This window comes from Girardinichthys multiradiatus, chromosome 11, assembly GCF_021462225.1.
Source record: "Girardinichthys multiradiatus isolate DD_20200921_A chromosome 11, DD_fGirMul_XY1, whole genome shotgun sequence".
NCBI classification, from domain to species: domain Eukaryota; kingdom Metazoa; phylum Chordata; class Actinopteri; order Cyprinodontiformes; family Goodeidae; genus Girardinichthys; species Girardinichthys multiradiatus.
Window position 1 is genome coordinate 20,208,915 of NC_061804.1, and position 26,159 is coordinate 20,235,073.

The following is a 26,159-nucleotide window of genomic DNA, read 5'->3' on the forward strand; positions in this document are numbered from 1 at the left end:
TTTAGGTTTCAGAGTTTATTTAGTCAAAATAAAATTATATACTTACAGCCTGGGTGGAGAGCATCTCATTGATGGAGTGGTCGTACTGCTCGGCCAGAATGGCCAGCTTCCTGGTCTGCTCCTCCTTCAGCCTCTTGAGCACGGCCTTATGCTCGGCTTTCGGTGTGGTCTCAAGCAGATGGTTCCTGAGGGCCTTATACTGCCGTGTCTGTGTCTTGCACGTCTCCTGGAACTGCTTCTTAATCTGAAGCTCCTTGGACTAAAGCAAAAAAATAAATGTAGATTCTGTTAAATGCAGATTCGATGGTTTGAATATAGGTCCAGAAAAGAATCTAAAAGATCTGCACCAATATTTGTACCTTCAGGCTCTTGGGCTGCTGTCGGACCTCCATGACATGCTTGCGCCTCAGCTCCCTCTCCCTCCTCTTGTTGTACTCCAGCTGGTTGGTGAGCTCCGTCTGGTGCTGGGTCCGGATCAGCTCCGCCCGGGCCTTCTGGATAGTCGCCAGATGCCTGAACTCCAGCTCCTGCATCGACTCGTGGTGTCTGAGGAGCATCGCATGTTCCAGGTCCTTCTGCGTTTGCCGCTTGTTCAGCTCCTTGACAAAGTTGTAAAAGGTTGTTCAAACAATGAAATGAGGCAAAGGCAGTAGGTAATGTCTAGGTAGCTTATGTTATTATGTACCTCTCTCGCTAGATCTTGCTCCACGTTGTGTCTGGCAATGAGGATCCTCCGTTTGAACCGCCGACACTCCAGCTCCAGGTACTGCCTCTGTCTCCTCAGCAAGTTGGCCTCCTCTTCTGCCTGTAAACGAAAAAACAGGTCCGGAAAATAAATAGAAGTCCAATTCCCAGCTACTAAAACCTTAGAGAACTTTGCAAATAAGGTTTTGTCAATAGGTTTTTCCCTTTAAATTATTTTGTAAAAAGCACATGGTCCTCATAGTGTGTACTTAAAGTACTCACCTGAAAGTGCTGGATGTTTTCTTTCTGTTTGGACAGCCACTCCTGCTTCTCCTTTTTGGGAGTTGACTGGTTCTCGCTCAGTTCCTGCCATACAAGTATCATTTAGTTCAGATGGATTAACAAATAAAAACATCTATGTTAAGATTGAGAAATTAGTTAGTTTTATTAGTTTAAGGCCAAAGGTAACAACACCACTTGCACGGCTACCTCTTTTAGCTGCTCCTTGCGTAGTTTATATTCCCGCTTCTGGGACTCCAAAAAGCTGCTGAGCTCCTTCTTCTGCTGAACCTGGATGTGCTGCTGAAACTTCTTCTCATCGTTGGCAAATGTCTTCAGCTGAAAATCACATGAAAATATCAATAAATGAAATAGAATACAATTGTTTTAGTTTTTGTAAATGCATGATTAGCTTCAGTTTGGTTAGTTTGAGTGCATACATCTTTCTCTAGTGCTGCCTGGTGTTTCTTAAGGAGCTTCTCCATCTCCTGAGTGAAATTGTTCCTCAGACTCTCTAGCTCTTTGTCAAGCCGCAGCCGGTGTTCATCCATTTCTCCTTTCAGCTTGTTCTCCAGGGCCATCAGGTGCTTCTGGTGCTGCCGCCTCATGCGTTTGTACCCTGACATTTGCTCCCTGAGCTCAGAGTCCTGCTCATGCTCCTGCATCTCTCGAGTCACCTGCAACACGGAGATTCATCAGAATGATGGCAAATTCCACACAGAGGATGTGAGAGAAAACAAGCGAGAGAGGGTGGTCTTACAAGTGATGCCGTGCGTATGGTGGCAAAGTGCTCTCTGTTGCGGTGGTGCTTCCTCGGGGCCTGAGCTGGTGCTGGCTGTGGCTCAGTAGGTTGACTGATGGCTGCCTGCTCCCCAGAAAGACTCTCCTCTTCCTCCTGCATGGAAAGGAAAACTAAATTACTTGGAAATGATTAATAATAATAGGGCACAGATGCATTGCACAATGTATAAAATACATTTAAATAACTTTAGCTTTTTTTATGTGCAAAATTTCAAAAAAATACCAACAGACTAGTTTGCCCTCTGGTGGCTGCTAAAAGTCATCTTCAGCAGTTTCCTGTTTAAGCTAAAACTGCTCAATTTGTTCTCAATGAGTTTAACCAATTACATCATCTCAGTCATACAGAGGCCTGCTAATATTCATAACCCTTTAGCTTTCATAGGGTAAACAAATGTACCAGTAGGTGGCGCCAAGTGTCATTTTTAACTTTATTACATAAAGAAAATGCAGAATTTGTGACAATTAACTTGATTCTAATTGGAAATGATTTCATTCAGATATGTCATTTCTTTATATTATAACCAACTAAACCACTTTTTAAGAGCATTTTTACCTTTATGCTCAAGGTTGGGAAGCTTGGTTTATTTTAATAAGGCTTTTCATTATTTATTGTAGTTTAGTCCTAAATATTAAAAGGGTCTCTCTCTTGTTTTTAGTTTTTTTTGGTCTTTTTTTATTATTATGTGACTGTAATCATTTAGTTAATTGTTTGCAGTACGCCCAACGTTGTGTGTTTATAATGTTGTGTAGATAAAAAAAAGGATCACAGCAGCATCACACATTTGCCGTTGGGTCTGTGATCAATTCACACTACCCGACTGCGCCAGATTCGGTTTAAAAAAATTAAACCGTGTGTTTGTATGACTGGAGTAGGGTCGTGTCAACTCCCCTCACACAACTGACAACTACAGTCTTCACTCGCTCTCACGCCTACAAATGTTTGTGCCAACCCAACCTGTCGATGGTCCCCATCTACTGTAGACTGATGTAGACCTTTCCCCACGGGGAATCGAGAGTAAAATCGGGCAAAATAAATCGTCTTGTGTGTCCTGAGTTTAACAGCGGCTGATTCCCCTACATGACTTGTGGGAAACTGCAAACAGAACTTAATACGATTTTCTTTCTTCCATAACTTTCTACTTGTGTCTCTTCTACAAAGACCAAATTTGTAGAGCACACAACTTATAGTTGTCCTGTCAACAGATCCTCCCACTTGAGCTGTGGATTTTTGCTGCTCCTCCAGAGTTACCATGGGACTCTTGACTGGTTTTCTGTTTAATTCTCTCCTCTCCAGGCCTCTCAGTTTAGGTGGAAACCATGTCTTGGTAGGGCTGAAGCCAAACTGTTCCAGTTTTCTGAAGATAAGCTGCACATTTATTCACCTAATTTATTAACTAGACGACTTTGAAGGCAATTGGTTTCACAAGAGATTATTTGTTTTATTTATAAAACAAATGTTTGAAAAGCATGTATCGTTTTTCTTTCTCTGTCCCAATTATGTACTCTTTTGTTCTGATTTGTCATATCAAATTCCCAAAAAAAACACATTTAAGTTTTATAGTTGAAACAAAACAAAATGGGAAAAACGTTGAGGTGCATAAACACTTTTGCAAAGCCCTGCATGGAAATTGATGCGTTTCTATATGTAATATACCGTGTAAAGTTTGTTCAGCTGCACAAGAACAAAATGCACAAACTGAAACAAAGGTACAGCTCTGATTTCCTGACATCACCTCGCTTGAAATAACAGGCCACGAGTGGGAGGAAATTACAGATGCATTAGCTTTTCACAACAGGACAGATAATGCAGGCTAACAATGAAGAATGAGGCACAAAGTGAAAAAACATTTTACATTGGTGGCAGTGCCCTAATTACTCATGGAAACGCAAAATGGCAGAATAAAACGACACCAAGTGTGCTGCAATCCTATGTTTTTATACATCTTTATGTTCCGATATGAGCGACTTTATTTAGAAATTATTTCTCATCTTCTGTTTCTTCTTGAGACATAAAGTGCAGATTCACTTTTTTCTTTAAATATGTGAGCAATTAATATAAAGACACTAAATAAATGCAATCAATTAAAATACATTACAGCCCTAGCAAAAACAAAATAACTCGCCATTCAAAGCACTTATATACTGTGCCCTGCAAAAGTATTAATACTTAATGATATTTCCACATATTCAGGTTATAAACAACAAACTTCGATGTATTTAGTCAGGATTTCAAGTGAGAGGCCGGGGCTGCTCAATGTATCACAAATATATGTGTAATATATGCAGCCTGTTGGATGGAGTTTCAGTGCTGTAGCTACCCACACCAAACGAGATGGCAGTGTCCACGATGCTAAAGGTCCAGGGAGCGCTGGAGGCAAGGTGGTGACAATAAGAGAAATGAAAATGTGGATTTATTGCAACTCATATCCTCATCCCATTATTTAGCAAAAGTACCACCATTCCAAGATTTCCTAATATCAAGCAGCCGTATGATAGGCCAACATAAAGTACTCCACAGTTGTGAAATGGAGGAACTATGATACATGGTTTTTCAAAGTACTATTCAATCCATCATCAGAGTATGGAAACTGCTGGGTTTACATTTAGTGTGGAGCACCTACAGAGACCTAATGCTCAGGTGGGAGAATCCGTCAACAGGGCAACTGCTTGTCCTATACTCTACAAATCTGGCCCATGTGAAAGTGTGGCAGGAGGCAAGCCATTGTAAAAATAAAGACCAAACAATCCAATTTTTAGTTTGCCACAACTCATAGGAGACACACTAAACATGTGGACAAAGTTTCTCTGTTCAGATGAGACCAAACTCGAAAACTGAACTTTTTGGCCAAAATACAAAAACAAAAAAAAACTGTAAATGTTCTTGTTTCAACAGAAAGATTACATTAAACATACCACCACAGCTACAATGGAATGGTTTGTATCAAATCATTCACAGGCTAAAATGTCCCTGTCAAAGTCCACACCTAAACCCATCCAATCTGACTGAGTTTGAGCTATTTTGCGAAGAGGAATTGGCAAAAATTTCAGACCATATCCCAAAAACCCTCCAGCTCAACGTACAGGTTTGTGGCGGTAGCAAAATAAAATGTGAAAAGGTCCAATGTTTTTTACTGTATTTTACTGTATCAGGTGTAATAACACCTTGTCAATATCTATTTAATAAAAAGTCTGTTAAAATAGAAATGTAATTAGCTATCATTATTTTTAACTTGTAAAAGTATTTAACAAGCTAACGCAGACATTCACTCCTAAAAGTCTTTTTCATTGTAGATTTATGGTTTCCATGTTTTTCTGAAATGTTCTTATGACCATCAAAGGACAGAAACAATCGCTGTTGTTAGATCCTTCCTGATCATTCAGTTTTTAGATTGAATTAATACCTCAGAGCAGCTTATTTTATTCAACTGCTCTCACTTATTAAGAGTTAATTAAGTACCTGGGTTGTTGTCTTAAGTCCCAAAGAGTCAAAAAGGGGCAGTTTTAGTTTCTCCATTTCACCTTTTTGTCCTTTTCTATTTCTTTAATATATTATGTATTAATCTGAGATTGTGTTTTCTTAACTGTACAACCTGGAGATTAGCAGATTATAATTTAAATGAAAGCCTGACATAAAAAAAAAAGTTAGAATATGAAAATAAGAGCACTTTTTAAAACCAAGAACCGAGATAAGCTGATTTAACTCATTAGTGTCACTCCACCCACCGGTTGGACATGTATCACGGAGCTGTTTGACATGACCGTGTGGTCTCCCTCCATCAGGTCCAGCTCACTGCGGCTGTCCTGGGCTGCTTCATTCAGGCTGTTGACAGAGCTGCTCTGGGAGCTGGCGCTGATGGACATGCTGGGGATGGACTGATTGCTGCCAACGCTGTTCACCGTCCCAGTGCGACCGCCGCCTAACTCCAGGTCCTGGAGCAGAGCGGACAGAGCACACGGAGAAACAGCAAGGGAGAGAGAAAGAGAAAGAAGGGACAAAAGACAGACCAAGAAACACAGAAAGTACAAAGAGGGACAGACATGCACACAAACCAACATATGCTTCATTATTTGCTCTAGATTGAGCAGCAAATACAGTGATCCGGAAACATAAATGTCCACAGACCTCATCTGCATCCTGGGCTTCTGTGGTGGGCCCGTTGTGAGCCTCCTGAAGGAGTATCTTCTTCATCTTGCGGTACTGCAAGTTGTCCAGCTCTCGCACTGCATCCTTGGTTCTCTGAATGAGATCCATCAACACAGAATCTGGACGTTCACGCTGCAGAAATGCGTGCTGGAGGGCAAGGGGACAAGCAGGAAGAAATAAACCAGAATAAATATGCAAGACATGGTAACGTGAAGCAGGAATGTCGGTGAGAAAGCAAAGAACAAAAGATAAAAACAATTTAAACACCAAAATGTTAAGCAAAAAAACGTTTCTGATGATGAACAAACAGATCAATATTAAAGTTGACTATAATCAGCAGATATTTAGCTTGGCTCTGACAAATGATTGGCTGATTGCAAACTAAAAAAAATCTGATCTTTTTGGGACAATTGAATGCACCATAATAAGCACTACTGGGTCTCACCGAAGACGATCTTCACTGTGGACGCTGAGTGAAGAATACGCAAAGTTACTCCTGATCAAAGTAATTAACGACCGCTGACACGAGGAAGGCTTGAGAAATTCCTTTCAATGCCATTCTCACATCTTCTAAAATTACAGTTGTTAAAGATAAATCATAAAACCATGTTGGCAAGTCAAAGCTTTACAAAAAAAAGGCATTATCTGTACATCTCTTATTAAAACCTTATAAATAGGGTTGGGCGATATATCGTCCTTAACATCAGCATCAGCTAATGGTCATGTTTCAACATTTCAGTGTTGATCCGATAAGTAAAACTGTGCCGATATCAACAGCGATATTTACTTCCATCTTGTTGCTGTTTGTGTAGTGTATGCGTTTGGGAGGGGAAGGGGGTTGGCCATGTGGTTTTTGTTTGCGTGACAGTGATACTGATGCAGCACAGGATTGTGGGGTGTTTAACTGAAGCAGAGAAGCAATGCCAGCGGTGTGGTAGTTTTTTCACGTGTCAAAATGGTCAGGAAATATGTATATAGTATCAGTTATCGGCCATAGCGGCAACATTGACATCGGCCCATCCGTACCAATAAACATTACAAAATGTATGAAACAATGAACCACAGTAGAATACCAAATATATTATGAGGCAGCAGAAATAAAACTGAATTCAGGCAATTTTGTTTGAACTACTCAGGTGTTATTTTGGATCGTAATATTGAAGAAGTGTTCTTTAAGCAACAGACGGCGGGTGCCAAAGTCTCCTCAGCCATTACGTCTGTGTTTGCCACTATAGAACAAAAATCATGCTCATGTGTGTCTGAGCATGATTTAAACATGAGTGAGAAAGTGAAGGATTAGGGAATCAAAACGTAGCTTATCAGGGTCAGAAGAAAGCAAAACCATCAAAGAGCGATTTATCGACTGCCGTCCTAACACAATGACCCGGTTTGCTGTTTCTGTGTAAAATGGTGGTGTTTGTGTGTGTGTGTGTGTGTGTGTGTGTGTGTGTGTGTGTGGTGCTTACACCCAACATGTCGTCAGAATGTGGCCTGTCTTGGGGGTTTTTCTGAAGGCAAGAATCGATAAAGTTTCTGAAGTAATCCGTCCTGAAATAAAGGTGAAAAGGCAGAAGGTCACAACTAAACACAAACGATCCATCAGAAGAAAATATCAACACTGAAAAACACAAAACATCTTTTATGATGATAACAAAGAGTGAAATACAGTAACCTTAGTACTCTTGAGCTCAAAGTGGCTTTGATCCAATCATTTTGGCACACACATCGTCACTCTCCATTTCATTTCAGGCAACTTTAATTTTTATTAAAAAAAACAAAAACAAAAAACGGTGCTCACCATTCACTGGATTGCAGCGTGGGGCTCTCATTCTGTGCTATGTGGTATAAGGCACTCATTGCATTCATGTTAAACAAGGGAGGCTTCCTCTCGGCTGAAAAACAAACGGTCAGACAACATATTTAAATTACTGAGTCAAAGATGCGTATCATACTAAGAACTTTTCAGGCTGAACCCCCTTCTAAGTAACCATTTCAGACCACCCCAAATAAGAAATAAAATATTTACATAACATACATAATATTTCTGAACTATTTTTGTTTTTATTCTTATTCTCTTCTCTTGCTGTGTCAATTAAAGACAGTGTGAACTGATTGGGACATTTTGTCTTTCAGCTGGCTCTAAAACAAAGAACCATGAAACGGGAACTAAACTTTGCAAGACTGGTACAAATAAAGGTGACTACTCATTTAGCCTTTACATATTTTAAAACAAAAATCTAACCTGTCTAATCTCTAGAGTCATAGCAATGAAGCTGAATTTGTGCAAAGAATAAAAAACAAAAATATTTGTTGCTGCTGCATGGGTGCATCAAAAATGTAATATCATATGATCTTCCAATGTTATCATTAAGTAAGTAAATAAGTAAGCAAGTAAAACCAATGAAAAAATGATTTTTAAACAGATGTATCAGCCTACTGAAAAGTATGTCCATGTTAAGCACATTCTGGGCCTGATCTTCAAAGATCCCAAACAGGGGGCACTGAATTGCTTGTGCAAAAAAAACAAAAAAACAAAATTGCACATACAATAAGGGGGCGTGTTGAGCACGATCTTTGAATATTGCGGGTGCAATGGATAACAGGTGCAAAAGAAGTCCAGACCTCCCTATTTACACTAGGAAATTGTGTGTGCTACTGGCTGGCTGCTACTGCCCCCAGTAGAACCAGAGGAATAGCAAACAAAAGCTGTGCTGCTGGAAACATGCATGGGTTGTTGCGCTGCTTCATTATAAATGATCCAGTTGCTGATTTTTACCTAGAAACCAAGAAAACCAAGAGTTGCAAGGAGTTTTATCATAGGAGCGACGTCGTGGCTTTTGTTTGTGATTGGCTCCCCCTCCCATAAATTTTTACATTTGGGTCATAATCATGTTTTGCATAGTCATGAAGGCAAACATGCTAAAGAGTTTGCGCCCACCGTTCGGCTGATTTTACAGACGCAATCAAATAATCACCTGGAGTGTAGATCAGCCTTGCGGATGCAAACAGGTTTGCGTGTGGTTTTGTACACGCAAACCTTTTCAAGATCAGACCCTATGTTGGGGCTCCTTTTGTAAGGATTCGTCAACATGGTGGCTCTTGCTGGGATGTTAAGAAAGCCCAGGTTGCTTTAACGGCGGCCTTCAGCTCTTCTGCATTGTTGCGTCGAATGTCCCTCAACTTCCTCTTGACAAACCTCAAATTCTCTATAGGTCAAGGGACTTTGTTGGCCAAACAAGAACAGTGATACCATGGTCATTAAAACAGGTATTCTGACTTTTGGCAGCAGCCAGCATCTTAATAAAGCTACTCAGCAGAGGGAAGCATGAAGTTCTTTGCTTCATATTCCTCTCATGGCTGCAGTTATCCCTGTTGCCTGTAACTTCTTTCTACCACAAGTTTTCCTTGCACTTAACTTTCATAGTCTCAATAATACTTAAAAAAATAATTTCTTTACCAATGACCTATTGTGGCTTACGTGCCTAGTGGAGGGCACCAAGTCAACAGTTTTCCTCCTGATTCCGAAGGCCATAACATCATTATAACAAAACATTTTTGCACAAAAGGAAATCTATTTTTCATGGGTCTAATGTACTATTCCGATTTCCAGGGAAAGACGGTTTTGGCTTTCCATTAGATGTAAGATATAATTATCTAAATTTACAGAAATAAATAGTTGAAATGTATCACTCTGTGTGTACTGAATCTTTGTAATATTCCAAAAACATTTTTTCTTTTATTTGAGCTCCAGAAATAACATTTTTTGATGATATTCTATCTTTCCAATACCTTCATATCCACTATTAAACAGATGAGCTTCAGTCATCTCTTTAAAGAGGCATGTGATTCCCTAGTTTGGGCCAACATTTTGTACCACTGTTGCATTTATTCAGTCTCCATAGAAACAAATGTTGATTGTTCAACAAGAAAATGTAAACATGGCCGGTCTAAACATTATTTCCACCTGCAATGTTTTCATGACTGAAAAACTAAAATAAACAAACCAAAAGGAAAGACCGTGCAACCCCACACTTTGAGAACCGCTGGGTTTACACTAAAGAAGTGCTGTGACGTACCTAACTCTATACAGGTAATGCCTAAGGACCAGACATCCACTTTCCCGTCATACTGGCCCTCATCCATAGCTAGAATCACTTCCGGGGCCATCCTGGGTAAAAGTAAAAATCAGGTTTCAACAAATAAATCTAAGGGACACTTCATCACACTAATTTTGCTGTTTGTCCTTTGTTTTACTCTCCTGTCACAGAATTCTTAAAAAAAAAAAAAAAAGGAGATGATGATTTTAGGCATAAATAAAGTATTTTTTTCTCCACCATATTTCACACTAACACGTGAAGGAGTACATCTAGTAATGTTTGAATTTGGAGCATAAGATGCTGTAAAGAGAAACAGGAGAGACCCATTTGAATATGTCAGCTGGTAGCTATTAGCAATGCATGAATATGCAAACAGAGGCAAAGTCTTTTTTACAGTCAAATCTACTACAGAAATCTAAATATTTCCAGGAAAACACAAACAGCAATAGACTTACCGTATTTTCCGCACTATAAGGCACACTTAAAAACCATTAATTTTCTCAAAAAATGACAGTGCGCCTTGTAATCCGGAGCGCCTTATATATGGATCAATTGGTTAATCGGTTGATCCATACTGGTTGTACACGGCGCTCTGTCAAAATGTTTCAGTACGACTGGTAAACTACAAAGCCGCACCGCTTGCAGCATTACGGCTACCGTAGTCAGGGGCGTCACCGAAGTAATAGCGGTAAACACCTGTACTGTGCTTACTCCTAGTCCAACACCACTTGTGTGTGTATAACGACCCCAAAATTGCACCTTTCAAGAGACACGCTTACAATGCTGAGTTCAAACTCAAGGCTGTCAGCTACGCAGTAGAACATGGGAATAGAGCAGCAGCGAGAGAATTCAACAGTTAACGCTACTATATTGTGAATGTACTAACGTTTGATTTAGTGCATCAAACTGTTTCTTTTACGTGTTTACTGAATCAGGGAAAAGTTCCCTTTCACGTTTTAACTAACGTTTGATTTCAACTTCAACTTCATAGACTCCAATGCATTCCTAACGTGCGGTTGGCTCTATTCAATAGATTTCTATGTAGAGGAGACCTTACCATGAGAGTGAATGGAGTTATCAGAACGCTGGTTTGTAGTGTTTTAATAAAGTTTGACTGACTGACTTATCTGACTGTTTTGTTGACATTCTCTTTAGCACAGCTCCATCTAGTGGATGCATAACGCAACCCCAGTCAAATGTTTGACTACAGTAGCTTCTATTCTATGCGCCTTATAATCCGGTGCGCCTTATAGTGCGGAAAATACGGTAGTTTATATGTTGTTTTTGCAGGGAGTATTTTTTTTAAACATGCTCTTTTGGTGCATGTAAACTATTTTTACTTACCAATATGGCGTTCCCACAAAAGAGTTGGCAGGTGAGGCAATGGAGGCGGAGCCAAAGTCTGCCAGTTTGACTTGGCCAGGTTCAGTCAGCAGGATGTTACCTGCTTTCACATCCCTTAAACAAAAAAAAAAAGGAGTGACGGAGAGTCATCAGTGACGTACTGTAGTGTCTAAACACACACAAAAAGCTACGTTGTGTGAAATCCCTCACCTGTGGATCATATTGTGGGAGTGAAGGTACGCCAGCCCCTGCAGAGCACCATGTGTAATGGCAGCAATCTCAACTTCTTGTAAAGGTTTTTTATGGACTGGGAGAATAAAAATAATAAAAGGTAGTAATTCTGATTTTCTAATCATGGTAAGATCATCAGTGTTATTTTAGCTCACCTTCAAGCAAGTCAGAGGCTGATCCAAGGCAATACTCCATCACCAGCTAGAAACAAGCACCAACTTTAATAATTACTCTACAGGTAGACCACTTAAGGATTATTTACATTAAAAACTGACATTTTAATTAAATTCAGCTCATTGAAAATCAATGATTTACCCATGCCGTGTGCTCACGGAGGTAACATCCCTTGTATTCTATACTGTTAGGGTGTCGGATCCTCTGCAGAAACTTGACCTCCTTTATGATGTCCTGCCATTTCTGCAGAAGACAAAAGAGGGTCAAGTCGAGCGACATGTTTCTTGGCTGTCTGTCTAGAGAGGATAGTAGGAGCAAGCGCAACATTACACATACAGATATAAGACGGTTCTGTTCGCAGATTACATAATCTGATTACAGCTAATTCATAAAGTATTATTGGTTTGCAACGTTTTGTTTACAGCAGTTACATGTAGTGTTTGGAAATCTAAATACTTTCCTGCACTCTTTTATCCTCTTTGTACATTTATTCAGAGCTGGAAAACCTTAAAATATATTAAAATGTCATACTTTTCCAGATTGTTTAACAGCGTTCAGAATATGTGACCAAAGTAATCGAACGTGTCTTACCTCATTAGACTGTTTGCCACTGTAGGACATCTTTTTAATTGCCACAACCTCATTCGTTCGCACATCCCGCGCCTGGGAAACACAAGGCACAGCTGTTGGTTCAAATTTCAAACAGAACATGCATTTAACCTTCAACGTTCTGTACATTAATCTCAACAAGAAGGTTTTTGTTTACAACCACAGCATATGGACCATTTAGGAAAAACTGCAGTCAGATGTTTTATATCAGGAAAGCCACAGTAACCTGGTGCGATTAAACTCCATCATGGACTGAACAGGACATAGCTTATCTGCTAAAATCTGAAATAGTAATGTATGGAAACACACTATAGGTTGTGTTTGAATCCCCTGTTGGCTTAATTTGGCAGGCAACATACCATTAACTAGCACTTCTCAATAGATCCTTCTACTGCTAAAACAGATAAGCTAAAGTACATTTTATGGCAGTGTAAAGAACTGTTGCCGTACAAAGTAGACAGCCCCAAAGCTGCCATGGCCAATCTCTCGGAGGTCAGAGAAAAGCTTCTCTGGATCTTCCTTGAAGAACAGCTCGGCCACATCCGGATCCTTAAGGCTCCCTGCCCTCCCAGAGGATGGCATTCTGGTTTACGTAGTCCCGTATCGCCCGCACAGAGGGGATGGGACTATCTGGGCGCAGAGCTACACCAAAGCAGCTGAAGATTCATCTGCACCTAAGTGTGAGCCTGAGGAAGTCAGCACATGGGCACCTACAGCAGAGAGAGAAGACAAAGAGAAGAAATGAGGTGTGAGCAAAAGCAAAGTGCAAAACATTCATTTTGCACAGAAGGATGAAGATGTGCGAGATGAGTCAGTAAGGGAGCATTTCAAAGGAGATTTAAAAAATTAGAAGGTGTGATCCACACTGAGAATAGTCCAACTGTTAAACTGCTGAAGCCTGTTTGATTCAGAGTGATAGTCTTTAGCAGACTTTTTTACGCAAAGACAATGAATTGATGCCTCAGTTTGACTTTTATTACTCTATGATGCCGTTTGCCCCAATCACCTTCACATGAATGTTCCCAATTCGATGTTTTAAAAGTCGTAAGACATCATGGCTGAAGGCAGTCCTCATATATTCAACAGCAGCTTTTCAGACATCTAAGGTAAACACCAAAAACAACAGACAACACAAAGTTTCTTCAGAAATGTCAGAAGCTCTTTGAATATAAACAAATGCTGGATTTTCTTTTTACCTCTGGTTATACCTTCAGCTGCTGACAATAACACGGTGAGCCAACAACAGAGTCATCACTAGTCCAGCTGTTTAGACTGCTTCAGCAATTACTGCAGATCTGTAAGCTACTGGCACGACTGAGGCAATGCAAATATCCCAGTTCAAGGATTGATTTCGTGTCCGCAACAAAGAGGTGGCCCTCAGTAATGAGAAGCGAGCTGCACACGATGATGAATAGGGATGTGGATTATTCTCTAAACTCAATTCATCAAATTTTCTCCAATTAACTTGAACTCAGTAGGATGTTATTCATATTCTCGGAAAACTTAGTTGCACTCTCTATGATGACTTATGACTGTATACTTATATAAAACCTATAACATAGAAAATGTTAGGTACACCAAAAAGAATTTGTCCTATTAACAACCATGTTTGTTTTTTTTTTGTTTGTTTTCATTTCAATTTCACAGCAATAAGAAACACAAATATGAGGCACCTTTTACTCAAAGCAGACTTTGGCACAACGATACCTTTAACTCAGCTAAAAACCTGGCTAAAACCAGCATTGAGAAAGTGGACCCACATCTCATTCCTATTTAATTTCCCTTCAGGTAAATAAAGGTATAAAGTATTTTTGAATTGAATTCCAGTTAATGCTAACAGACTAGAAAAAGTTTTACACACCAAGAAAAACAAAAACACAAAAAACTTTGTCCTTTTTATTGAAATATTGTGTGTTTAGTTCATTGTTGACCAGGTAAAAAACAAAACAAAAAAAACACTCATAATAAAATTATTCTTGTGCTTTCAATAAAAAAGAAAATACTTTTTCGACCACAGGTACCTTCAGACCGACATTTTAGCCTGTTTAGCACCAAGTTTAAGCATGCTAGTGTTAGCCTAGCATTTTAGAAAACTACTTTGGATGTCACCATCAGCAAAAGCATATGCTACAACCTTCTGAATGTCACTTTTAAGTGAGGTACATGGCAGACAACTACAATAACGTCTTTAGAACAACTGAATGTTCCTTTTCAAGCAAATACATGACATTTTGCACATTTTAATACCAGGAAATACAAGGACTCTTTAAACCCTTTGAGCTATTCTGACATCACAGTCCATCAGTGAGAAAGCATTTTACATAGCACTAAATAAACATCCTTTCCATTTCATGAAATACATTACCAAATAAAATAAAATAAATGTTGAGTAGGTTTATTTTTGACGCTGTAGCACCGTTAAAGTCACCAGATACACATATTAGCACAAGCTAGCCTTCCTGTTGTACCAAATCCACGTTGCCATTTATCGTCACAAGCCTTGCTTTACAGAAAAAGTGTGTACTTTTGTTAAGGCCAAATAAAGCCCTTAAAACAAGTTTTACGGTCAACGTGTGCTCCACAGCATCGTTTGATGATATCGGAGCTCGTGCTGCTGAACCAGCTGATCAACATTTTTTAGGAGCAATATGATCTATATAAAAACACAACAGGTTGAACTGGCTTTCGAAACCATTAAACGAAACCTCGCTAATTTATTCAAAGTGCAGTCCAAAAAAAAAAAGCTAAAACCCAGAAAATATTGTTTGGCCCAATGCTCATACTACCCTCCAATAATAACCATCGACCGGCCCAGTTGGGCAGCAATGTAAGATATGGTCAGACCTCCTGTAATGTTCTTGAAACACCACGTTTTTCCAGATAAAACCTGACGGTACTTCCTCACACTGAAGCCGTTTTGCTCTATTCAGACTTTCACTCATGCCTACAAGCAGGAGACAAAAAGTCCCAAAAAGCATGCCAGTTCTGGTATTAATTAATAGGACACATTCACACTGTTGCCACAAAATCAAAACTAACAAGACGCACCAAAGAAGAAGCGCAGAAGGATATTTGGCTAAATTAGTGATGTTGGTAATAGACCTGTGTCTAGTCGGTGCATGTTTCTGTCACCCTTCAGGACCTGTCTGCACTCTGCTTCAAAACGAAAGGGAGGGTTATTACTTATCATTTGGTCAGACATTTTATTCAAGCATAATTGTGACACATGTATTAGTTATTTAAATATGCAAGACCACAAAAGTATTTAAAATTATATGATGTACTGATCAGGATTTACTTGGCCGATACTAATTTATGCTTTTCTTTAAACCCTGACCTGCTGATTCAGTATATTTTTATACACTGCCTGGCCAAAAATAAAAGTTGCCACCTGGATTTAACTAAGCAAATAGGTACGAGCCTCCCATTGGATAATTACTGCATGGGCGATTATGTTTCAGCTGGCAACAAGTTATTTAACCCCAACTGGTGCAATGAGTTGCTTCTTATTTACAACCATGTTGAAAGACACATCCCGTGATTGTGGAAAACATGTCAGTCTGTTTCAGAAGGGTCAAATCATTGGCATGCATCAAGCAGAGAAAACCTCTAAGGAAATTGCAGAAACTACCAAAATTGGGTTAAGAATTGTCCAACACATTATTAAAAACTGGAAGGATAGTGGGGACCCATCATCTTCAAAGAAGAAATGTGGCCGGAAAAAAATCCTGAATGATCGTGATCAGCGATCGCTTAAACGTTTGGTGAAATCAAATCGAAGGAAAACAACAGTAGAGCTCTGGGCTATGTTTAATAGTGAAAGTAAGAACATTTTCATATGCACAATGTGAAGGGAACTCAAGGGATTGGGACGAACAGCTGTGTAACCTTAAGAAAACTACTAATCAGTGAGGCTAACCAGAAAAAAGGCTTCAATTTGCTATTCAGCATAAAGATTGGACTCTGGAGCAATGGAAGAAGGTCATATGGTCTGATGAGTCCAGATTTAACCTGTTCTAGAGTGATGGAGGCATCAGGGTAAGAAGAGAGGCAGGTGAAGCGATGCTTAGAATAGAAGCTAAAGGTGGTCCAACAAAATATTAGAGTGTGTGACCTTTGCTTTTTGGTGGCGACTTTTTTTGGCCAGGCAGTGTATATATATGTGCTGTAACATACAAATTTAAGGAAGTTTTGTTAAATTAAAAAAACTAAACATTGACCAGAAAAGAAAATGTGCTGCAGATTACCCGAAAGAGGTACTGGTTTGTAATATAACAAGAAATGAAGAAACTGTCCACAATTATGCATTAAGGGGTATTTTCCGAACATTTATCTTGTTTTTACTAAAGACATACCGCTCAATCAGCAAGAGATGGGAATTGGATCATTTTTTTTATTGACTGGCGGATCTCATACTGAAAACTCTGAGTCGTTTCCCTATCCATTAAATCAATCTAAAGACAGAGCTCTCCTCATATTTTTCAGTCAACTGACAGCATGGACTTCTTGCTTGTTTTTTTCTTAGTTTGATCAAAATTTGACAAACATTTGGGACATGCTTCAATTCATTAACGAGGAAAATGTTGCAATTCTTTTATTTTCTGTTTGATTCAAAACTACAACTGCTAAAAAAAAAAAAAAAACACATTTTGTTTCATGTGGTACAATTTTTTGGGAGAAAAATAAAATCTGAATTGGCGTTAAAATCTGAAGCTACCAGACATGTCTCAAAGAAAACCAAAAATTACTGTTATTTCCCAATGCCACTGGATTTTAGTTTATGATCCAGCATGAAGCAAAAACAGCAGGGTACTTTAAGATTATACTCATATAGAGTAAAAAGAAAAGCTAAAGCAAAAATCTGATTTTCTCTCTCTCTCTCTTTGTCACACACTCAATAAAACAGAACATTGAGCACAAAGTCACAAGAATAAATATGGAATAGATGTGCCTGGATGCAGGATGCGTGTGTGTACGCATGTGTAATTACTCAGAGGAACAGTGTGTTCAAATAAAAATCCCTGAACACTTTTTTTTTTTTCCCTTTACAGCTCCGGGAAAATGATTTTCTGGACGAGTTGTGTGAATTGCTTTCCTATGTGCTGTTAAATAACCAAGAAGAGGCTCTAATGAAGAGCAAAAGGTGAGGAGCAAGAGTCAAAATAACACGGAGAGGTGGATTATGAATGATCAAATACTTTTATTGATTTCTGCAGTGAATTTCATTAAGAGCTTCATGTTATCAGCAGAGGATAAACAACCCTGAAATCTGCTGAAACATCAGAAGATGAAAAAAGTATTATTCTAAAAGATTTTGGAAAAGCTGACAAAAATTCAGAATCCAATAATCATTTCAGCTACCTAATCAGCACCATTATTCAACCACTAATAAAACCTTGTCCTTAATCTCTAATTGTATCCAAGTCATTGAACACAATTACACTGATAATGATTTCAAATATGAGTGTAATTCTAAACAAAACAATGTATTATAAAAGTTTTACTCCTACAGATGCAGGCACTTTTAATGGCACCCATTGTAAAGGTTTACAGCTGTGGCATAATCTCACACTTGCAATTTTAGAAAGATCCAGCTTTGAATTTGAGTACCTTTCTCAAATTGGAAAGAAAATCCAGGTTACGAAATAAATCTCGTGACACAATTGGCAGTACCCTTGATAGCCTATTTAAAATAAATAAAACAAGCATTTTTATTGACTTTTTCTTAACCTGATCAGAGCTTTTCCGAACTTATAATTAGAAATCCGTTACTTCTTGTTTCCTAAGTATATAAATTTGATGTGACACAGAGGGCCATTTTCTCTTAGCTACACTAGGCTGGACCAGAAGCCATATTTATCTTGATGTAAAAAAAAAATCTTCAGAGCTCATTGTTAGACAACTGCACCTAAAAGTGGCAAACCAGGGTCACCAAGTCTCTATAACAAGCATTTTGGTTTGGAAGGGATGCTGGGTAAAGGCCTTTTCTGTCCTACCATCACAAGTGTTGACAACTTTGCTCAGCTCTGCTGGGACTTTAACAGGAACCGTGTGTTTTGGTCAAATGAGACCAAAACTGAGATTTTCGGCAATCAACACCTCCAGGTGGAGGTGCACGCTGTTATATATGGTAGCAGTTAGTATGGCACAACTGTAATGTAGAGGCTGAAGGGGTGAAGCAAAAAAAAGAAATCCGTAGTTTTGTTTAAGTTTTTGTTTAACAGATTAATCGATTACCATAAAAATCATTGGTTGAAGCCCTAATTGCAATGTTTTTCAAGGATAACAGATCTTTTTTGATTCATGCATATAAACTATATCTATACACCCATTCACATAGATGCTCACTGAACGTCTCAACATAATGCTTAATGCTGGAATACTAAATAATTCAAAAACCAAAATGCACTTAGTTTGTACATCTTCTAAACTGATCTCAAACCGCATAAAATATTTCTTAGCTTCTCATCGCGAAATACATGAATTCCCCTTTTATTTTAACCGCAGCTACATGATTAAAGTGTTTCCAACCCACTTAAGAGTCCAGTAAAATTCATAAATTAGATGTTTAATTGTGTTAATGTAAAATATAGAAACACCAGTCGCCGGCGGTACTGGAATCAGCCAGTAAACCGAGTGTTGGTGTAGGATTACTCACTGATCATCAGTCAAGCACTCAATAAAAGCAACACAGCCACATTACAGCTGTTTGTTCAGAGGGCATTTTTCATAATTTCAGGACCTATGTGAGAGCTGTTACCCAAATGGCTTACACACAGACTACATCTCTATCCCAAGATGGAGGGTGGGGCATTCACGCTCTTGCTTCCCAGACTGATTACAGATTGTTGACTTGACTGAGGGGAGGAAGTCAAAACTCTACAGCACCCCCCACCCACAATTTCAACAACGACACATCCCATTTTCTGCTGCTACAGCCACGATGGTGACTAAAGAGAGGAATGAGAGGGCCAAACGCTAAGAGCATTTGGGCTACCACATCTCAACCACGGGGCTCCATTAACCTTCCTCCTAAAATAAATGGCTAAGTACTAAACTGTGTCTGGTCTGCAGACGACTGTGTAAAAGTATGGGCCACTTACCGTTACATAAGTATACGAAGTTCATAATTTTGTTTTACAAAAACCAAAAATTTGTCATGTCATACATTTCCTACAATTTGCAGTTCTTTAAATGAAAAAGTGCCAGGATTACTGGAGTTTTCAGAGGCTGTAATGAGCATACACTCATGCAGTGCTGCCCCTCCACTACCTGTTGCTGCAGTCTTTTGGTAAGCAAGCAGAAACTCTAATGCACTTGTTCTTGCTTACAAGCGAGACTAACTAGGGTATTTGGAAAACAGCTGCTAAGTTATGAGCGGCACACCTGTTAAAACACCTGACCGTGGGCTCTTCCAAGCAGAAACGCCAACTTTTAACAAACTAACATCAGGTTCCTAGACTCACAGTGTTGCTCTATTAAGAGCAGAACACCCCACAGCTGTACAATTTTAAACACTTTGAAAACTACTGCTAAATTTAACAGATCCTTAGTCGATGTTTTTACTCAAGTCTGTGAATAAAAGAAAAGAAAAATTAAAGTAAAAATAAATAAATGTAACAGCTAATTGCTTTGTAAATGTAATAATCATCATGAAGCAGTAGGAGTAATTGTTGCTTTTTAGTTTTAAATGGTGTTTGATCAAAATATTGATTTTTAAGTGTTTGTGCAAATATCAGGAAACCGTGTTGTTTTCCTATCTTAATCTCATAACATCCCATACCTACCATAAAGTAACGTAAGAACGCAATCATTTAATTAAATAAGGAATTACATATAAAATGATTTTTATCTTCTACATTGAATATCTGTTTAACTGCCTAAAAAGAATAAAAGGGATCTAATGGACACTTGCCTTTGCACCTTTTGTCACATTATATCCATACAACTATGCTCCAAAGAGCCAGAGAAAACTAGTCCCTCCAATACCTTCTGTGGCATTCTATTAAAACTTAACTTTAAAATTAAAACTTCAACCAAAAAAAAAAAAAAAACTAAAAAGTTGGAACAAATTTTTCCATGCCTAAGTACACTGAAATGTAATTGGAAAAAAAAAATGGTTCCTAATGTTTACTTGAACACAGCAACTGAATTAAAAACAAAAAACATTGTTATTACACTGTAAACAGCACTGTGTGCCAGACTGAACAACACTTTAAAGCCAGAAGATAAGAAGTAGTCATCCGGCGCAACAACTGTAACAACACAAAAAAAAAAAAAAACATGAAAAACACAGTAGGGTTTACGTTTCATGTGCCTTATAAATGTTATGCAAAAATCACGTCTCCATTGTATTTATGAAAACAAGGTGGCTCATCCTGTGGAACTATTTGCTTTGCAGAGGCAGACTATCAATGCCTCTCCCTTGCATCTAGACTAAATAAACCAGGGTAGGCTTTGTTCCAGAGTCTAATCCATTTTTCCTGGGAGACACTTAAATCCATCATGCTGTTTGTCCATATTCAGCACCCTCTGGTACAAAGCTGGCGAGTAAAACATCAAAACTTTAAAAAGGGGCTTCATGTCGAGCTTGCGAACGCATTGTCCTTGCTGCAATCGCGCAGTGACAGAATGAAATAAATAGCAGGAGCACAAATCATAAAAAAAAAACCTTTCAAGTTTAGCATTAAGACTGGATTAGACCCTTTTACATGTGAGCTGCTCATACTGCAGTGTTTGCTTCACTGAGTTTTTACACTCATCCTGCGCACAGAACACACAAAGTGTGGGTGTTCAGGTACATGAAGTTAACATTTAAGCTGCCTCCGTCCTCTGTATACAAATCCTAACGTATTGCCATACACTGACTGTATTCACAATGCTCCTCATGTAGTTGATCCAGTGTGTCATGCATAACTTGGGCGACAGGAGTCACAGATACACCAAGCAGAAGGGTAGTTTGCTGAGTGCTGGCCTGCGTTACGCAATAACAACACACAACGCTGAGGAATGCGACTCACGTCAGCGCATAAAAACAACGATCAGCAGCCGATGGATCCGCTGAATTGTCGCTCTAAACGCGATATCGGGGTACACACCGCCATAACACGCAGCCTATACCTGAGAGGCAGCACCGATGTCACCAACTAATGACACACAGCAATCTATGACTCATGATATCCCTTGCGGATAAGAAAACTTCCCAAACAAAACACATCCGATCAAAGCCGAGAAGGACTTGACGTTAGCGTAAGGCTACACTGGACAAAAACAAAACCGAGGGAGTGGCACGGCTTGCAACGATAGCTGCATAAAGCGGATTAGCAAGCTAACCGCATCCAGCTAACGCGTATTTGATAAAAGCGATCTGTGTCCATTATTTACATGTCCAATTGGCTCCTTAGCCCTTCTCCCTGCGTGTTTATATTAACTATGAATAATTACGTTGGCATTGAAAACATTTGTTATACCATCAACTGATCACTGCACAGGACTTGATGGGTAAATTTGAAATCTGTCGAAGCGACAGAACATCCAAGTTGTGACAATAACTTTCTGTTAGCAGGCGAATAGCAGTAAATCTGGCTGGCTAGCTCGGATGCTAAGAGGCACTGAAAACAAGTCTCCGAAAAATACTGTTGTAAGAGCCAAGTCACCAAACCGTTAGTAAAAAAGGTTAAACTCACCAAGAAAAGGGGAAAACCACATGGGTCGAGGTATTAATGAGGCTGAATAATCCAGTCACAATGTCCGCAACCCGGGGTGGCTAAAAATCACAGCCAGCCAATGCAGTTCAGAGAAATCAAAGTGGGATTTTCGCTAGATGCAAATATAGCAATGCTAATTCGCTAACTAAACCGCATAACTGCCCTAACCCAAGCACAGAACAGTCTAAAGTGGCTTCAAGTCTTTTCTAATTCTCCATATTAACGGTATTCGTGTCTTGTCGCCTTTGCTGACTGGCACTGGCCGCAGGAATAACAACAAATTAAAGCAACGCAAGGCTAGCTAAGCTGTGAGCTGGCTAACGACAGCCAAGCGTTAACTGTCATTGGAAGCTGGCTGGCCAAACCCGCTAGCTTCCAACGTCAGACAGCAAGCAGCCAGCAAAGTTTCTCTAAAAATGGCGGCGAAGACAGAATCTCCTCCCTTGTACTGGAAAGCAAGGCAAATGATTCTTTAAAAAAAACAAAAAAAAACATGTGGAAGCAAAGCATTTAACCTGGTCGTTAGCAGCACTGTAAATGTCTCGTATGCGGTGACTGAATGCAGCGCTCTCCCTGATCTCCCAGTTAAGGCGATGCTGTGACATCCAGCAGAGGCAAGCTGAGCTGCGTGGTAGGGAGAGACATACGACTGGGTCCAGATCCACTTATAATTGCAGAGGACAGATGGGTGCTGGACCTTTTTTGGTGTGTTTGGCTTTACGCACTTCCAGCCCCTCTCTGAGCCCCCAACCTGATTAACCGTTTCAGTCTTAATTTGGCTTCTATAAATAGCCAGTCAACTAGAAAATTATATGTTATGTTCTTTATATCATAGACCAAGATAATATGTCTGTATCCAGGCATCAGAATGTAAAAGATCAACAATAACACTATATAAACCTTAGTCTCAAATATAATTACTTTGAAGGACTTTTCATGAGCTGACAATAATAATATCCTTATTATGATGAAGTGAGGTGAAATAGCTGGTGTGATCATACGTAATGTAAACAACATGTGTATCGGTTTAACCCTTATAAGCTCAGCATCCGCACAAATATCTTGGATTTTGCTCTCCATCTTTTGGGAATGGCATCATTAAATATTTTTCAAACGCTGACTCATAAAAACGTAAATCAATGACATCAGTATGTTTGTGAAGCTACAGCATACAGCAGGATCTATATATATGTTGCAGTAATCTACAATAAGAGAAGATAGGGGAGAAGGCAACGTGCATGGCAGCAGAGAGGTTAAAGATGGACATTCCACAACAGGCAGGAGGCTTGGAGACCAATCAGCTTCCAGATGAGGTTAGCTGGGGCTTTGATTGGTTGTCTGGCATCCCTGTTGTCATGATGATGGGAATCAGGGCCTGCCTGTGTGGTCTGTATCCAGGCGAGGAAGTCTCCTGATGCAATAGGATGCTGATGCTTCGGCTGCAGAGGTACCCTTCTCTGACACCCCTGCGGACGTAACGTTTGTATAGATTTAACATCTGTTAGGAGGAATAAATCAATTTATTATGCCTTGATGTGCAAAACCGTACTGATATTAAAACACCAACACTAATTCTGTCATACCTGTATAAGTGGATTCATAGTTAGTCATCATTATGTGTAAAAATAAAGTAAATAAATCACTTAATTCACTGGTGTTCTTTATGTTAAAACTGAAACAATCCGTGGTCTTTTTATAGTGTGTGAAACCCTAATATTTGTAAGATTTTACATTTATGATGACATCTCTGCATAATACTAGACCAGAAAGCCTTGGATTTAGAAAAAGTGATGGAAAAACCAGGTTTGTAATGATTATCAATATAGAGCAAGCAAACAGAAAAACATGGTATTCCCAGCAAACCTTTTTTTTAATGAATGCAAAAAGCAAGTAGATAATTTATATACAATGCTCAAAAAATAAAGTGAACACTCAAATAACACATCCTAGATCTGAATGAATGAAATATTCTCATTGAATACTTTGTTCTGTACAAAGTTGAATGTGCTGACAACAAAATCACACAAAAATCATCAATGGAAATCAAATTTATTAACCAATGGAGGCCTGGATTTGGAGTCACACACAAAATTAAAGTGGAAAAAAACACTACAGGCTGATCCAACTTTGATGTAATGTCCTTAAAACAAGTCAAGATGAGGCTCAGTATTGTGTGTGACCTCCACGTGCCTGTATGACCTCCCTGCAACGCCTGGGCATGATCCTGATGAGATGGTGGATGGTCTCCTGAGGGATCTCCTCCCAGACCTGGACTAAAACATCTGCCAACTCCTGGACAGTCTGTGGTGCAACGTGACGTTGGTGGATGGAGCGAGACATGATGTCCCAGATGTGCTCAATCGGATTCGGGTCTGGGGAACGGGCGGGCCAGTCCATAGCTTCAGTGTCTTCATTTTGCAGGAACTGCTGACACACTCCGGCCACATGAGGTCTAACATTGTCCTGCATTAGGAGGAACCCAGGCCCACCGCACCAGCATATGGTCTCACAACGGGTCTGAGGATCTCATCTCGGTACCTAATGGCAGTCAGGCTACCTCTACCTTGCAGTCCTCCAAAGAAATGCCACCCCACACCATTACTGACCCACTGCCAAACCGGTCATCCTGAAGGATGTTGCAGGCAGCAGATCGCTCTCCACGGTGTCTCCAGACTCTGTCATGTCTGTCACGTGTTCAGTGTGAACCTGCTTTCATCTGTGAAGAGCTCAGGGCACCAGTGGCGAATTTGCCAATCCTGGTTTTCTCTGGCAAATGCCAAGCGTCCTGCACGGTGTTGGGCTGTGAGCACAACCTCCATTTGTGGATGTCGGACCCTCATACCATCCTCATGGAGTTGGTTTCTGACCGTTTGTGCAGACACATGCACATTTGTGGCCTGCTGGAGGTCATTTTGCAGGGCTCTGGCAGTGCTCCTCCTGTTCCTCCTTGCACAAAGGTGGAGGTAGCGGTCCTGCTGCTGGGTTGTTGCCCTCCTACGGCCTCCTCCACGTCTCCTGGTGTACTGGCCTGTCTCCTGGTAGCGCCTCCAGGTTCTGGACACTACGCTGACAGACATAGCAAACCTTCTTGCCACAGCTCACATTGATGTGCCATTCTGGATGAGCTGCACTACCTGAGCCACTTATGTAGGTTGTAGAGTCCGTCTCATGCTACCACGAGTGTGGAAGCACCACCAACATTCAAAAGTGACCAAAACATCAGCCAGAAAGCATAGGTACTGAGAAGTGGTCTGTGGTCCCCACCTGCAGAACCACTCCTTTATTGAGAGCGTCTTGCTAATCACCAAAGATTTCCCCCTGTTGTCTATTCCATTTGAACAACATGGGAAACTGATTGTCAATCAGTGTTGCTTCCTAAGTGGACAGTTTAATTTCACAGAAGTTTGATTTACTTGGAGTTATATTGTGTTGTTAAATGTTCCCTTTATTTTTTTGATCAGTGTACAATATGAGGAAAAGAAAAATGTCTATCATGCCCAAGCATGCTTGTGAATAAAAAAAACTTTCTAATTCAGTTTATAGTTTATTTTTAAAAAGTGAAACTCATAGTGATATTTAATAAGTGAAAATTTTGAAAAATTCATTTATTTCATTAACTCAACTCACTAAGTGAAACACATTATAGATTTACTACACCAGCCTTCATTCCTGTTATTTATGATGATGTTTTGCTTACAGCTAATAAAAACACATTGAGTTTCTTAGAATATTACATCAGACCAATAAAAACATTTTTAATAGAGCAATGTTGGCCTAATGAAAAGTATGTTAGATGCTTGTCTAAAGGTTATTTACAAAAGCTACTTTTGATCTGACAAATGAGCCTCATCTGAATGCATTTCTTTTTATTTTAAAGCTTTTGGTTTACAGCTAAAGAAAACCCCCAAATTCTGTTTCTTGGTAAATTTACACATAATAGCAATACCTTTTGAAACATAAATGGTATGTTATAGCCTACAGAATATGGGGGAAGACTGTTGATATCACAGATGTCCAGCGTATAGTTATTGATACAACCAGGGTAAGTCCCAAAAGCAGACCACTGCAGGAGATTCTTTCTGTCTACAC

The 26,159-nt window shown here is 39.5% G+C and overlaps 1 protein-coding gene across 1 annotated transcript in view; it reads right to left on the minus strand.

The window, feature by feature from the left end:
• The window catches only part of taok1b (TAO kinase 1b), a 27,653-nt gene extending 5,147 nt beyond the window's left edge, over positions 1 to 22,506 (minus strand). Inside the window, exons 1-19 of the mRNA XM_047378582.1 lie at positions 22,050 to 22,506; positions 12,814 to 13,073; positions 12,346 to 12,417; positions 11,896 to 11,997; positions 11,736 to 11,781; positions 11,560 to 11,656; positions 11,350 to 11,463; positions 9,985 to 10,076; positions 7,707 to 7,800; positions 7,375 to 7,456; positions 5,888 to 6,055; positions 5,488 to 5,694; positions 1,724 to 1,858; positions 1,404 to 1,640; positions 1,174 to 1,302; positions 967 to 1,050; positions 686 to 805; positions 360 to 599; positions 47 to 259 (exon numbers count right to left, since the gene is read on the minus strand). Of these exons, the coding sequence (XP_047234538.1) occupies positions 47 to 259; positions 360 to 599; positions 686 to 805; positions 967 to 1,050; positions 1,174 to 1,302; positions 1,404 to 1,640; positions 1,724 to 1,858; positions 5,488 to 5,694; positions 5,888 to 6,055; positions 7,375 to 7,456; positions 7,707 to 7,800; positions 9,985 to 10,076; positions 11,350 to 11,463; positions 11,560 to 11,656; positions 11,736 to 11,781; positions 11,896 to 11,997; positions 12,346 to 12,417; positions 12,814 to 12,945 (2,364 nt within the window). The 5' untranslated portion in view covers positions 12,946 to 13,073; positions 22,050 to 22,506. The remainder of the gene's footprint in view (positions 1 to 46; positions 260 to 359; positions 600 to 685; positions 806 to 966; positions 1,051 to 1,173; positions 1,303 to 1,403; positions 1,641 to 1,723; positions 1,859 to 5,487; positions 5,695 to 5,887; positions 6,056 to 7,374; positions 7,457 to 7,706; positions 7,801 to 9,984; positions 10,077 to 11,349; positions 11,464 to 11,559; positions 11,657 to 11,735; positions 11,782 to 11,895; positions 11,998 to 12,345; positions 12,418 to 12,813; positions 13,074 to 22,049) is intronic.
• Positions 22,507 to 26,159: the final 3,653 nt, after the last annotated feature.